At 37.5% G+C, this 13,452-nt stretch overlaps 1 protein-coding gene across 1 annotated transcript; it reads left to right on the top strand.

The window, feature by feature from the left end:
* The first annotated feature begins 1,219 nt into the window (after positions 1-1,219).
* Positions 1,220-13,242, top strand: LOC103021615 (uncharacterized). The gene is made up of 7 exons (XM_022682421.2): positions 1,220-1,506; positions 3,001-3,336; positions 4,819-5,133; positions 6,527-6,643; positions 8,512-8,865; positions 10,055-10,363; positions 12,535-13,242. The coding sequence occupies exons 1-7, from the start codon at positions 1,413-1,415 to the stop codon at positions 12,909-12,911; spliced, it is 1,902 nt and encodes a 633-aa protein (XP_022538142.2). The 5' UTR covers positions 1,220-1,412; the 3' UTR covers positions 12,912-13,242.
* Positions 13,243-13,452: the final 210 nt, after the last annotated feature.

The following is a 13,452-nucleotide window of genomic DNA, read 5'->3' as shown; positions in this document are numbered from 1 at the left end:
AAAGCTGAGAGAGTGTGTATTTCTAGCGCAGAAAAACGGGGCAAAGATTCTAAAAGCGGAGAGAGTGCACATTTCTAGCGCAGAAAAACAGAGTCTAAAGGTTGCTGTAATTAAGAAGTTTAATATTAAGAGACATCATGAAATTAAACATCAATTTGAAAAATCTTAGTTTACACAACACTACAACACAACAAAGATAGTCAAGTAAAATGGTGTGTAAATGAAATAATCAGGAAAATTCATTATCATTATTTAAAGTGGTATATTTCATTATTTGTTTTATTACAGAGTCTTTGGCCTGTGAATTCAAATATATTTCTCCTTTTGGCCCCCAACAAAAAAAGTTTGGACACCCCTGATCTAACTCAATTAGAGGAGCAGAAACTGTACTATACTAAAAAAATATGCGTACTGTATCTATCTTAATAAAAAGAGCAGAATGTGAATTATAGTGAAAGTATGAGTACTGTATCACAGTCTAGCTCAACTGGAAGAGCAGAAACTGTATTAAAGTGACAATAGTATCACTAACTCAATTAAAATAGCAGAATCTACTATAGTGACCCTATGAGTACTGGATCACAATCTAAATCAACTAAAAGAGCATAATCTGTACTATAGTGAAAGTATGACTACTAACTATCTAACTCAACTAAAAGAGATGACACTGTACTACAGTAAAAATATGAGTACTGCATCACAATCTATCTTAATAAAAAGAGCAGAAACTGTACTGAAATAATGCGTACTGTATCACATTCTATCTTAATAAAAAGAGTAGAATTTTAATTACAGTGCAAGTATGAGTACTGTATCACAGTCTAACTTAATTAGAGGAGCAGAAACTGTACAACAGTGAAAATATGAGTGCTTTATTACAATCTAACTTAATTAGAAGAGCAGAAGCTACTACAGTGAGAATATTAGCACTGCATCACTAACTCAATTAGAATAGCAGAATCTACTATAGGGACATAAACTGTATTATTGTGAAAGTATGAGCACTATATCACAATCTAGCTCAATTATTATACCATAATCTGTACTATAGTGACAGTGAGTACTGTATCACAATCTAACTCAGTTAAAAGAGCTTAAGTACTGTAAGTTTGGGTTTATTTTATCACTAATACAAATTAAATTGCATATGAAACATGCTTACTTTTAATTAGATGGGCCTAATACTTCAGTACAGTAGCAGTACAGTTTCTTTAAGTGTTTGCAATTACTGTAAATGATTAACTAATATCCAGAGGGAGGTGTTCAGGTGCACAGCGACGTCATCAGTCAACAGGCATTGTGCCCAGGCTATTTTATAGCTGAGTTAAAAGCTGTTGAAACTTAATGACAACAGTAAAGAATGAACTTTGACCCCACAGGAAGTACTAAGATTTCCTCCAGGAATTCTTAGCATGGCCGGAGACGGATTCAGAGCTCAGCAACGCAGTGCTTTAACATTTTTTATCAATTTCTTTCTTATTCACTTCATTTTCATCCAGCTTGCAGGTAAGAGAATTATTCTCTTCATTGGCATCTCATTAAAACACTCAGCTGTGATAAATAATCTTTGTTGTCTTCGAAAAAAGGGCCATATTAGTGTAGGGAAGAGTGCAGAGAAATGAAACTAATCATTTAAAGCAATGGCTCTTAAGATGATGTATTTTATATTGAAAACAGTCATTTCCATGAGTTTGGAAGAGACAATTTATTGTAATTATATCATTGTCCTAGAATGACTATCCCTGCAGGATCTAATATATTTATTGTAATTGTAATGTATTGTAATTGCTCACTAATTTGCTCATTTTTACAGTATTTCATAAATGTACAAATCAGTGGCGGATGCTGGTCTTTCAAGGAGGGGAAGCTCACTTTCGGCCTACATCTTAACATATGTAGTTTTATTTATACAAAAATTCTACTCTCCCTCAGATGTTTTTTTTTTTTTTTTTGTAAACAAGTTTTCACTACACAACAAAAAGCCATACTACCCATTCTTTACATTGAACAATTACATAAAAAAGATGCTATAACATGAATAAACATAAAACGATCAGTAAAAAAAAAACATTACGCAAAATCTTTAAAGTTGGTAAAGGAAAAAATGCAGGTAAATTTAGTTCCTTTTTGGACAGCTTTAATTTCCTTGAATAATCCCTTTATTAATTTAAATTATTTAAATTGTTTTTAATGATAACACAAGTCTCCAAACACACGCAGCTACAGAAAAGCACCAGAAATAGAAGCTGGATTTGTCGCTAGTCGTTTTTAATAAAGACAATGCCGCTATAAGTATTAGGAAAGTCTCCAGTTCAACTCAGAACAGAATGAAAATACTCCCATCATGGATTTTTACACTAAAAGATCGCTGATTCGCTTATTTCGCTGTCAATCAAAAAGGGACTCCGCTTCAGACAGATCATCCAATCATCATGCAGAAGCTGAGCAGAAGCTGAGCCGAGGCCGGCCCACTGTCCCATAGACCCCCAGAGATGCTGAGCGTCCGATGGGCGGGACAAAGCCCAGCATTTATCCAATGACTCGTCTCATTTCGCCTCGCGCTTTGCTCCACTATTGAAGTCTGTGCACTGTTTAAAGCAGCGCTGTGAAGCTGCGGGAATGAGTAAGAGGAAAGCCGCGGCGTTACCAGTGATAAGAAGCTGATTCTGAACTAAGTTCAGCGCGTTGTAGCGCATATTTAATCAGTGACATGTACACACAATAGTATATATTTAATCACTTATTTTTTTTACATTTTAGGGGAAGCTGAGCTACTGCCTAGTTTTCACTTTGAGTTGTAGATGAAACTCCCTCCACCATGTTTGAAAGCTGTCCTTTAACTTGACTAGCTGGCTAACTGTGAGGGTGAAAAAAAAGGACTGGCAGTTTTCAGGGGAGGATATGGAAAACTCTCTTTCCAAATGTGATCAAAATTGTCCAAAGTGATTTGATGTTCTGTTAACTAATCCTTTTGGATGTTCTGGTCTAATCTGAATCAAGGTGCTGCACTGCACAGTTCTGAGGAAACCCAGTACAGCGCGGTTGGGCCACCAGTAACTCTGGGCTGCAGTTACACTCCTCCCAGTGCCAGCGTAGAAAACATCGACGTGTGGTGGAAGGTGTCCAAGAACGGCGTCACTGAGACGTTATTTGCCAGTCAGAATGACGTCATTATGAAACACACTAAAGGATTTGAGGTGGACGAGGCCTGGCTGCTGAGAGGAAACGCATCACTACAGCTGATCAACACGACGGTCAGCGATGAGGGCGTTTACTCATGTGGGGTCATCATACAGCCTGACCAGTACGACCGCACCATCCACCTCAAACTGACAGGTGAGGTTCTGCTTATAGCAGACTTTTAGCCGTGTTTATTCTAGATAAAAAACAAAGTGCATGCTACTGACATGCCAAAAATCATGGGACTGCAGAATCTCAGAGAAACAACCTGTATAAGCTGTGAGGTGCTATCTTATGGGTGAAGTTAAACACTGGCCAGAAGGCTAAGGCAAGGCCACTTGATTCATGGAAGTTGGAATAAAGCCTCATAGTGGGTGCGGATGGATGGGATATTCCATTTCTGAAATTCAGAATTCCATTTAACATTCCTCGATCCATAGCGTCACGTGTGTATTGGAAATGCAACATACAGGGGTTGGACAATGAAACTGAAACACCTGTCATTTTAGTGTGGGAGGTTTTATGGTTAAATTGGAGCAGCCTTGTGGCCAATCTTCATTAATTGCACATTGCACCAGTAAGAGCAGAGTGTGAAGGTTCAAATAGCAGGCAATGCACACAACATTATGAGTGACATACCAGAGTTCAAAAGAGGACAAATTGTTGGTGCAGGTCTTGCTGGCGCATCTGTGACCAAGACAGCAAGTCTTTGTGATGCATCAAGAGCCACGATATCCAGGGTAATGTCAGCGTTCCACCAAGAAGGACAAACCACATCCAACAGGATTAACTGTGGACACAAGAGGAAGCTGTCTGAAAGGGATGTTCGGGTGCTAACCCTGATTGTATCCAAAAAACATGAAACCACGGCTGCACAAATCACAGCAGAATTCAATGTGCACTTCAACTGTCCTGTTTCCACCAGAACTGTCCATCGGGACAATAAATGATTGTGGTCTAAAACCAGGTGTTTTAGTTTCATTGTCCAACCCCTATAGAAGGCGACTGGCAGCATCTGCCTTGAACTGTACATATAAACATACAATCAACAATGGAGAGGAATAAGTATGGTGTCCTGAGAATTTTGCCATGTCCTATTTAAAATAAAGAACATATGGAGTATGTGTGTGGCATTTCCTGCATTGAATGTGAATTTAAATGTTGGATTTCTGTCAATGTCGCTTGTCTGTTTGCATGGACAATTCTAGCCAGACACCATCGGTCATCATTATTAACAGTCACTACAATCACTGTCCACTGTGGGTGGTATTATTTGCATTTTTTTTGTACACACATGGCACTGTAGAGTGAGGAGTGTTCAATGGAATCTTAACCACTTCAGAAATGGAATATCTTCTCCATCTGCACCCACTATCAGGCCTTAATTCACTTGGCTTTGCCATGAGCACACTGGCCAGGGCTCCTTTAATCTCACTCACAAGAAGCACCTCAGAACTTACACAGGTGTGAACAGGCGTTCCCAAACCGTGCCCTGAGGAAACACTTTGTTATCATATTTATATTTACATACAGCTGTCCCATGACTTCTGATATGCGAGTGTATTAATGGGACAGTTATTACATAGCCACGCCCACCTCTGCCCTCACCTGTCGTCTCGTCCACTGTTTCTGGCACAGCTCGGCCTCAGGTTTCGATGCCTGATCTGGTCACTGTACTGAAAGGAGAGGAGAAAACCCTGAGGTGTGAAATCACAAAGTTCTACCCAGAGCAGCTGAAAGTGAGCTGGAAGACCGGAGGAGGTGGGGCAGAGTCGGCGGCTCGGGACGTCTGCACAGGAATTCCGGTTCCGAACAGTGACGGAACGTTTAACCTGAGCAGCCGAATCACTGTGAAGGGAGAGATGGTATCAGGTGAACGAGTGTACGAGTGTCAGATCGAGCACAGAGCTTTCCCCGAAACTTACCGCAAAAATACTACAGTCAGAGTTCAGGGTGAGTGGACTTTAATAATCTCCTTTAGCTACTTTACTTTTCCTTCGATACATTTAGTCCAATTTATCCATTTTTAGATAACATGCCCGTGTGGGGTCTCTATGGGTAGCCCAACTGGGAATCAGAAAACTTTGCAATGGGTTCCATGTTGGCCCCAAATATGGATGTCAGTAATCAGACCAGAAGGGATTAAACATGGGCCCCATTTGGGTTCTACTCTGTACTCTACAGGGCCTACAAGGTGGACTGTAATGACAAGAAGACCCACCTAGTCAATATTGTTCCCATGTTAGCCCCACATGAGTATGTTGGTTGAGTTGTCTTAGGTTCCAAAATCAGCCACCACCATGTTTATCCACAAATAAAACTCTCCAATATTAGATCATTCTTATATTAAATATAACTAAAATGCTGTGAAAAACGATTTGTATCCCCTACAGATTTCTTTTTTTGTAAAAAAGTTTTTATTGAAAGTTTTGCAGATAATAGATGTAACACACATAATGCAATACAAAGCTGAGAATTTCTTTTAAATCTCATACCACCCCACTCAAATCTATTCCACCCCACCCCCTACAGATTTCTTTTGTTTATGTTTTAATATACTTACATTTTTCAGATAAACATACACATTTTAAAAACAGACGAAGATAACCTAAATGAATATAAAGGCAGTTTGTAAACTATAATTACATTTACTAAGGGAAAAAAAATCTATCCAAATCAACCTGGCCTCTAAACCTAATAACTTTATTGTACCACCCCAAGTAATTTCGGTAGGCCTGTGACTCCTGAGAAGGTTCATCAGTGTTCCATGTTTTCTCCATATGTGAATAATAGCTTTCACTGTGGTCCGCTTTGAGTCCCAAATTAAAAAAGACTTTGTAACCTTTTCCAGACTAATAGATGATCAGTGACATTGTTTTCTGATCTGTTTTTGAATTTCTTTAGATTGGGGCATAATATGTTGCTTTTTGAGATCTTTAGCTGCTTTATGTTGTCAGACAGGTTCCGTTTAAGGGATTTATTGATTCTACAAGTCTGGCAGTAATCAGGCCTGGTTGTAGCTAGTGAAATTAAACATAGCTTTCCCCCCAAAAAAATAATTTTAAATGAATCACTATTAATTCCTGTGATTCTCACATAGTTTGAAATCACCTTGTTTCCTTTGAAAAGTGAAATTATCATTATTTTTTTTTTATATTTGCTATCTTTAGTTATTTGTTATCTTTGTCTGATATTAAAGTTTGTTTGATAATCTGAAAAATGCAAGTATGACTCAAAAGCAAAAACAAAATATATTTGTAAGAAGGCAAATACTTTAATTGTAGTAGCTAGTAGCTAGTTAACTTTATCTATGTACCTAACTGTTTTTTAACTGTTGTCATTTTAGGTCCAGAGAAGCCGTATAACACTGTGGCTTTAATTGCTGGTACAGTTATATCGAGTGTTTTCTTCACGGCTTTGACCATTGGTGGTGCAGTGATCCTGTACAGGCATGTTCGACCAGGTGTGTCTGTGTGTAACATTTCTGCTTTGCTAATTTAGCTAACATTGCTAACAATATATGTTTCTGTTCTGCTTCAAATAGTCCATACGTTCAAAGTCAGAACTGACGCATGTATTTCTACATTTCATACTTTAGAACTGTACAGTGACTATGATAGCTTTTGTGTACTCGAATAAGTTATAATTAGCGAGCGTGTTAGCTTGTGGCTATGTTTGTTTCATTAGGGTATTAACCTAGCGTGCTGTCTGGTGGCTATTGTGTGTTTTATTTGGTTATTTGACTTTAGCATATTGGCATGTAACTAACATTTAATTTAATTTAATTGTCCAGTGTGTCTTTTTGATAGCACGTTGGCTAGCATGCTAGCTAGTATATGGTTAGTGAGTAATCTTGGGGCTAAAGCTGCATTCCTTTTAAATCTGGCTTTTAGAATTTCCAAATTACCAATAATGTGTGTATTTTAATATTTGGCTCACAAAGATGTGAAAAGTATTCACATTCATTGCTCAGATAGAAGTATAAATACTAGGGTTTAAAATACTTCTGTAGAAGTTTGAAATATCAACTCAAGCTTATTCAAGTAAAAGTGTAAAAGTACTGGATTCAAAACTACTTAAAGTATAAAAGTAAAAGTAATGTAAGGGGAAAAAATTATATAATGTTATATTAAAATGTTTCAGCTGCATATATGGTCATTAAAAATAAATAATTTTTTAGTACAATCAAATATGTTAAATAAGCTTAGTTGGGACATTTGTCACAGATCATCTTCATACTAGACTATATAAGCCTGCTGTGTGCTGGATAGTTTTTTTTTTAATCGTTGAGAAGCCAGAATAAAAACAATCTAAAATGAAATAAGAGAAATGAGGCTATTTTTAAAATACAGCTCTGGAACAAAAAATAAGAGGCCATTTAAAAATGACCATTTCTTTGATTTTACCAAATTGAAAACCTGTGGGATATAATCAAGAGGAAGATGAATGATCACAAGCCATCAAACCAAGCGGAACTGCTTGACTTTTTAATGCATGATTTGATTTCTGAACTCTTAAAACTTTATGAATATGAACTTGTTTTCTTTGCATTATTTGAGGTCTGAAAGCTCAGCATTTTTTTTTTTGTTATTTCAGCAAATAAAAGAAAATCACATTTTAATGCAAAAAACATTCTAAATGACAATATATTTTTTGGGAATTTGGGAGAAATGTTGTCTGTATTTATTACAATAAAACAACAGTGCTCATTTTACTTAAACATATACCTATAAATAGCAAAATCAGAGAAACTGATTCAGAAACTGAAGTGGTCTCTTAATTTGTATATTATATTGAGCTGTATATTAAAGAAGCTTAGTTGAGACATTTTGCTTGACTTCTTTTGAGTCTCTGCACAGATCTTCTTTATACTAGGCTACAAATGTCTGCTCTTAATTTTCTCTAGAGCTGTATAAGGAGCAGAAGTTAAAAGTCGTCTAGAAAGTAATTGCTCCAGTAAGATAACCAAAATTTCTCCTTAAGTAAGAAACCAAAGTATTTGTACTTTACTTGACACCTCTGTTGGCTACAATGTCAACTTTTGTCTAGAGTATTTCTCATTTAGATAGTTTTAAAAATATTTTAAAATAGTGTCAAACTATTGAAATGTTTAACTGAAATGGCATCAACTCCGGCGGGATGTCATTCCCAGTCTCAATATCGGACTTCTAAGGTAAATGTAATGCAGTCCTCACTTTCATGTTTACAGAGTCCAGTGTGCTAACTTGTTGCTAACATTAGCAAATATTTAGCAAATGTTGTGAAAATGTTAAACATAAAAATTGTAACCTTTTGATAAACCTATTCTTATATCTTTATTTGTCTTTTCAGTGCCTCATTCAGTGTCTGAAATAATCAAACCTGATATTATTTATGCAAACACACCGACCACGCTCAGATGTATCATCAGAGGAGTAAAAGCTAATCACCTCAACATCCGGTGGTACAGATCTCCAGACAAGCGTAACAGAAGCGCTGAGGAAGGTCAGCGCAGAAACACAGAGAAGGATCCTTTAATTGCACTGGAAAGCCTGTATGGTGGAATGCAGCTCCAGTCAGCCGGGGAAGTTCACACTTCTTCTGTTACACTAAAACTGTCCATCGATGACAACAGCAGGCAGTACTACTGTATGGTTGAGTGCGGTGGAAAGAAAATAACAAAAGATACAATGATTAGCGTCAAAGGTTTGTATATCATTCTTTATATCTTATAATATTTCATTGAAAACACTTCTGTTCAAAAATCTGTATGTGTAATCTGTATTAGAGTGCTACAAATAATAAAACTGTAACAAGCGAATTATAAATAATTAATAGGGCTGTCAACATTAATGCATGTAGTTAATCTGGAAGCTCTAACGCATTCATGCACACACAAACACACATAGCTGATGGCACGTTTCAAGCTGTTAAAAGGAATGTGGAGCTACACTAGCATTTATTTTTGCCTTTATTATTTTTTTCATTAATAGCTAAAGTGTGTTCCTTTGAATTAATGAAACATATCAGTCCTGCCTAACATTTTATAAACATTTCCTAACCTTTAAAAGCGCTTATAATTTGGTAATTTCTGCCTCTGCAGTGCCCTCTCAGGTTCAACTGTGCCTCTAAACCCATACATCACCCAGTGCCTCTCCCATTTTTTAGACTTTTTTATTTTTAGGGTGGAGTCAGCTAAAATCAGGGGGTTTAGTGCCACTTTAGAACTCAGTTAAACCTAGTAACTCACAACATTCTAGTGTTTCTAACGCTGATTCTTTTATTCATTTTCAAACACCCATTATCAAAAACTTAGTCTTAAAGAAGAAAAAGTGTGATTAATCATTATTTTCGTCATTTGATACATTTTTTTTGTAGTAGGGATGCACTGAAATTTACTTTTTTTTCTGAAAACAAACAAAATTACATTTAGCCAAAGGCCAAATACTGAATACTGACCATGTTTTTTCCAGGGTTTTATTCAATTTGCCACTTTTTCAGCACTGAAAAATTACATAGTACAAATATATTTTTGTCTTGCTTAATAAAATTATATTGGAAATTATTGCAATATTAAAAGTTAGTCAGCCTACTGTTAAAAAAAAAAATTGTAACCCTAGTATACTACCGTTACTATCCTAGCCCTGCACAGCTTTTTCGGCAAAACATTCTTAGTTGCCGATTATTCTGTGCATCCCAGAATGTAATATTTAAAATTAAATATTTAAATATAATATATATATAAATATTTAAATATAAAAAAGTGACTTTTTGTTTACAATATATTTCGGTTATTTTGTCATACAATCCATGCTATTGTTAATCACATATGTAACATAAAATGATTGGTAAACTTTTGAACGGTTTCATGATTTCAATATAAATGTTCCTGCAGTCAAACCGAGCCGCCTGCAGATATCCTGCCAGCCGCAGATTCCCCGACTGGGGAAGCCTCTGGTTCTGTGCTGTTGGGTTGAGAAGTTTTACCCGGAAGATATTTGGCTGGACTGGCTCGGGCAGGGTAGAGATGTTGCCACTTGGTTCGGCCCATTCGCGGACCAGGAGAAGCTCTACAGTGTATGGAATAAGGTGGAGCTGACCGTTAATAAAGTGAATATTGGAACCACCTGCACTTGCAGAGTTTACCACAGCAGCTTCCCGGCACCGTTCTACAAAGACATCCAGTACCACATCAGCACCGATGGTATGTACCCAATCCATGTCTGGACTTACAGCTGACACACCAAAAGTCATGGGATGAGTATTTACTAGGGGTGTAGGGGTACGTGTATTCTTTGCGAACCGTCACGGTAGGGGGGTCACATTTCGGTTTGTGTAAACGCACGCAGAATACACGGTGAAGCCTATAGGAGACTCTTTCTTTCTCGCTCACGTGCGGCCTCTCTCTCTCTATATGTTTAGGAAAAAAATATTTGTAGTTTAAACCATAGACTGTATATAGCTGGACAGAGCATAGCCTCTCAAAAGTGAAGCCACCACAGGTCGGGTGCCCCCTGCTGTTCGGTTTCAGAAAGCTGTGTAACCTACCCATCCCCATAGGTTTCAATGGCAAAACAGACAACTTTCAATCACGTTTTTTTCTAATATACTGTAATTCTACCTCCTTTATTTAAATGCAGCAGCTAGTGTAACCTCTGATTATATTGACAACTTTTTATATCCCCACAGAATTCGGTTTTTAAAACGTTATTCAGCTCTATCCAAAAAGGTGTGGTTATTGTAAATGGGCTGGTTATGGGCGGGACCAATAACAGACCGTCAGCTCCGCTCTGCAGCCCTCAGGGGCGGGGTTATTTAAATGAGTAGGCTGTCTCTCCACAGTTTTTCTCCCTCCTCTGGTCTCTACTGCGCAGACTCGGGTTTCAGGATCGCCAACATGGCGGAAGATTTTGGCTTCAATTTCATTGAATGAATGGGAACGGAGACACGGCATCCATCTTTTGTACAGTCTCTGGTTTAAACGGTTAAAGTAATGCTGTTGTTTTTGTTTTTTTAAAAAAGCTCCACAATCAGGCTCATTGTTTGTTTGTTCCAACAATATCCAAAAGATGGAGTCTCTCTTGACAGTAGGAGAGAACCCAGGTTTCAAGAATTTAATAAAAGAGCTCGAACTCCGTTACAACATTCTATCAAAAAAACAAAACATGGTAATAATGAAGTTCCATTTTTATTATAAAGTTAATAAAGGTAAGGCTTTACAGAATGCCCTGCCTCTTAATTTTTTCCACTAACTGTAACAAAAACGTACCGAACCGTGAGGTTTATACCAAGGTGTAAACCACAACGTGAATTTTGTGTACTGCTACACCACTAGTATTTGCCATTCTTCGATCCACAGTGTCATGTTTGTTTACTTGGAATACGTCATAAAAGGCTAATATTACCACCTACATTGGACAGCAGGTGGTAACAATGGTGAATGGTTGCATCTGGCTAGAACTGTCTATTTGTATGGATGAGCTATTCTGAAATCACATCCACTTTCAATGAAGCAAACCCCACAATATTAAGAAAAATATTCTTGTACTCAACAATCTCTGCCTCTCTCAACCTCCTTCAACCTTACTTATCTCCCTCTATCACCCTCTTCCTCACTCTATCTAACTCATCCTCACTCTACCTCCCTCTTTCTTAGAGGTTAGATTGGGCCCAAAAAATCCGACCCGACCCAGCTCGAGCCCGTGCACGTTCTGCCTGAGCCCGACCCGACCCGAACCATGAACTGTCATTATGAGCCCGAGCCCGACCCGATCCGCCCCAAAAACTGTCTGTTTTCGGGCTGTTTGAATGAGCGAAATATGATCGGAAACTATTACTTAATTAAAATGATTTTTAAGAACAAAAATGAGGGTATTCTATCAGTAATTTCAGTTCGTTTTAGTAAGTTTTATAAACACACAATACAGTTAGAGATAGTTATGTTTTTTCCTTTTAATTACAATTTTAATTAGATTCAGTTAACACTTTCAGTTTCACTTTCAGTTTTCGCTGTTTTGTTAGAATTAGAAAACAGATGCCTACATCTCTGACTATTTTCTGGAGCCCGGTTTTCTGGTCCTCGGGTCAGGTCGGGTTCGGGCAGAGAATCTAAGCTCTACTCTTTCTCATTGTCTAACTCTAATCTGCTTAACCTTACTATACTTTGCTCTTCTTTACTTTGCCTCACTCCACTTTGCTTTACCTCACTTTACCTCTTTCTACCACTTTCTACCTTGCTCCACCTTACTCTACCTTGCTTTATCATTCAGAGTTCAATCATAAAACCCTAATGTATTGTACAATTAGTTTAATTCATGCTCGCTGTAAAAAATATTTATTTTTGATCATTTACTTTGATTATATTCTCTCTTTCAGGTCAGCCTCCAAACGTGGCCTTCATCCAGTGTGATCCTCCTCAGCCTCAGTTAGGAACAGAATGTACGCTGAACCTGTGCATAAAGGATTTCTGCCCGCGTCCCATTGCAGTGTCCTGGTATAAAGATGAAGAAAAAATCTCAGATGGGGTCTTCGATTCTCCTGCCAGTCTTAACAACAATGGATTTTACTCCATGTGGACTTTCCTCAAGATGACCCCGTCCAAACCGGACTACAACTCAGTGTTTCGATGTGTGGTGGAGCACAGCGCTCAGACAGAAGCTGAGGAAAGACAATTCTCATTGATGAAGATCTGTGATCTTTCTGAAACCCAAGAACATTTGAGTGATGAATCAAATATCAATGATGCCCCTTAATCTTCACCAGTATCTGGTCCAATCAATTTTACAGATAAGTCACAAATAATACATCAAGAACTAACAACTCAAGCATGAACCGTGAAAAACTCACAATCTTTACAATATAATGCTAAAAACATGTTACTAATGTATCATTTAGGCTATTTATATTGTAATCATCACCACAACAGGAAAAGACAACAATAACTTACTAATAGAATAACAATCAAATGCAGGTAAAATCTACACAATAATCGCTATGAATTAATTATTAATTGTAATAGACAGTGTAATAGACACACATATTTGCTATTACAATATTGTTTAAAATAAAAAATAGATACATCACTATTCTGAATGAGTCTTATTAAATGAGACCTGAGACACGTGTTTTACTCAGTGGCTCAGCAGAGCAGAGTTGCCAGGTTCGCTGTTTTACCGCCAAATTGGGCTTGTTTGAAAAGCCAGTCGCGGGTGAAAATTCAGGCGTGGCGGGGCTACTTTTAAAAATGACAGCGGCCGCCAAAAAACAAAAAAAGTGGGTGTTGCCTTGGGTGTC

The sequence above is a fragment of the Astyanax mexicanus genome, chromosome 24 (genome assembly GCF_023375975.1).
Source record: "Astyanax mexicanus isolate ESR-SI-001 chromosome 24, AstMex3_surface, whole genome shotgun sequence".
Classification (NCBI taxonomy): Eukaryota; Metazoa; Chordata; class Actinopteri; order Characiformes; family Acestrorhamphidae; genus Astyanax; species Astyanax mexicanus.
Note: the sequence above shows the minus strand (reverse complement) of the source record. Positions and strands in the feature narration are given on the sequence as shown.

Coding starts and splice junctions, on each gene's coding strand:
- LOC103021615 (XM_022682421.2), top strand. CDS start 1,413: ATGGCCGGAGACGGATTCAGAGCTCAGCAACGCAGTGCTTTAACATTT. Junction 1,507..3,000: donor CATTTTCATCCAGCTTGCAG/GTAAGAGAATTA, acceptor ATCTGAATCAAG/GTGCTGCACTGCACAGTTCT. Junction 10,364..12,534: donor GTACCACATCAGCACCGATG/GTATGTACCCAA, acceptor TCTCTCTTTCAG/GTCAGCCTCCAAACGTGGCC.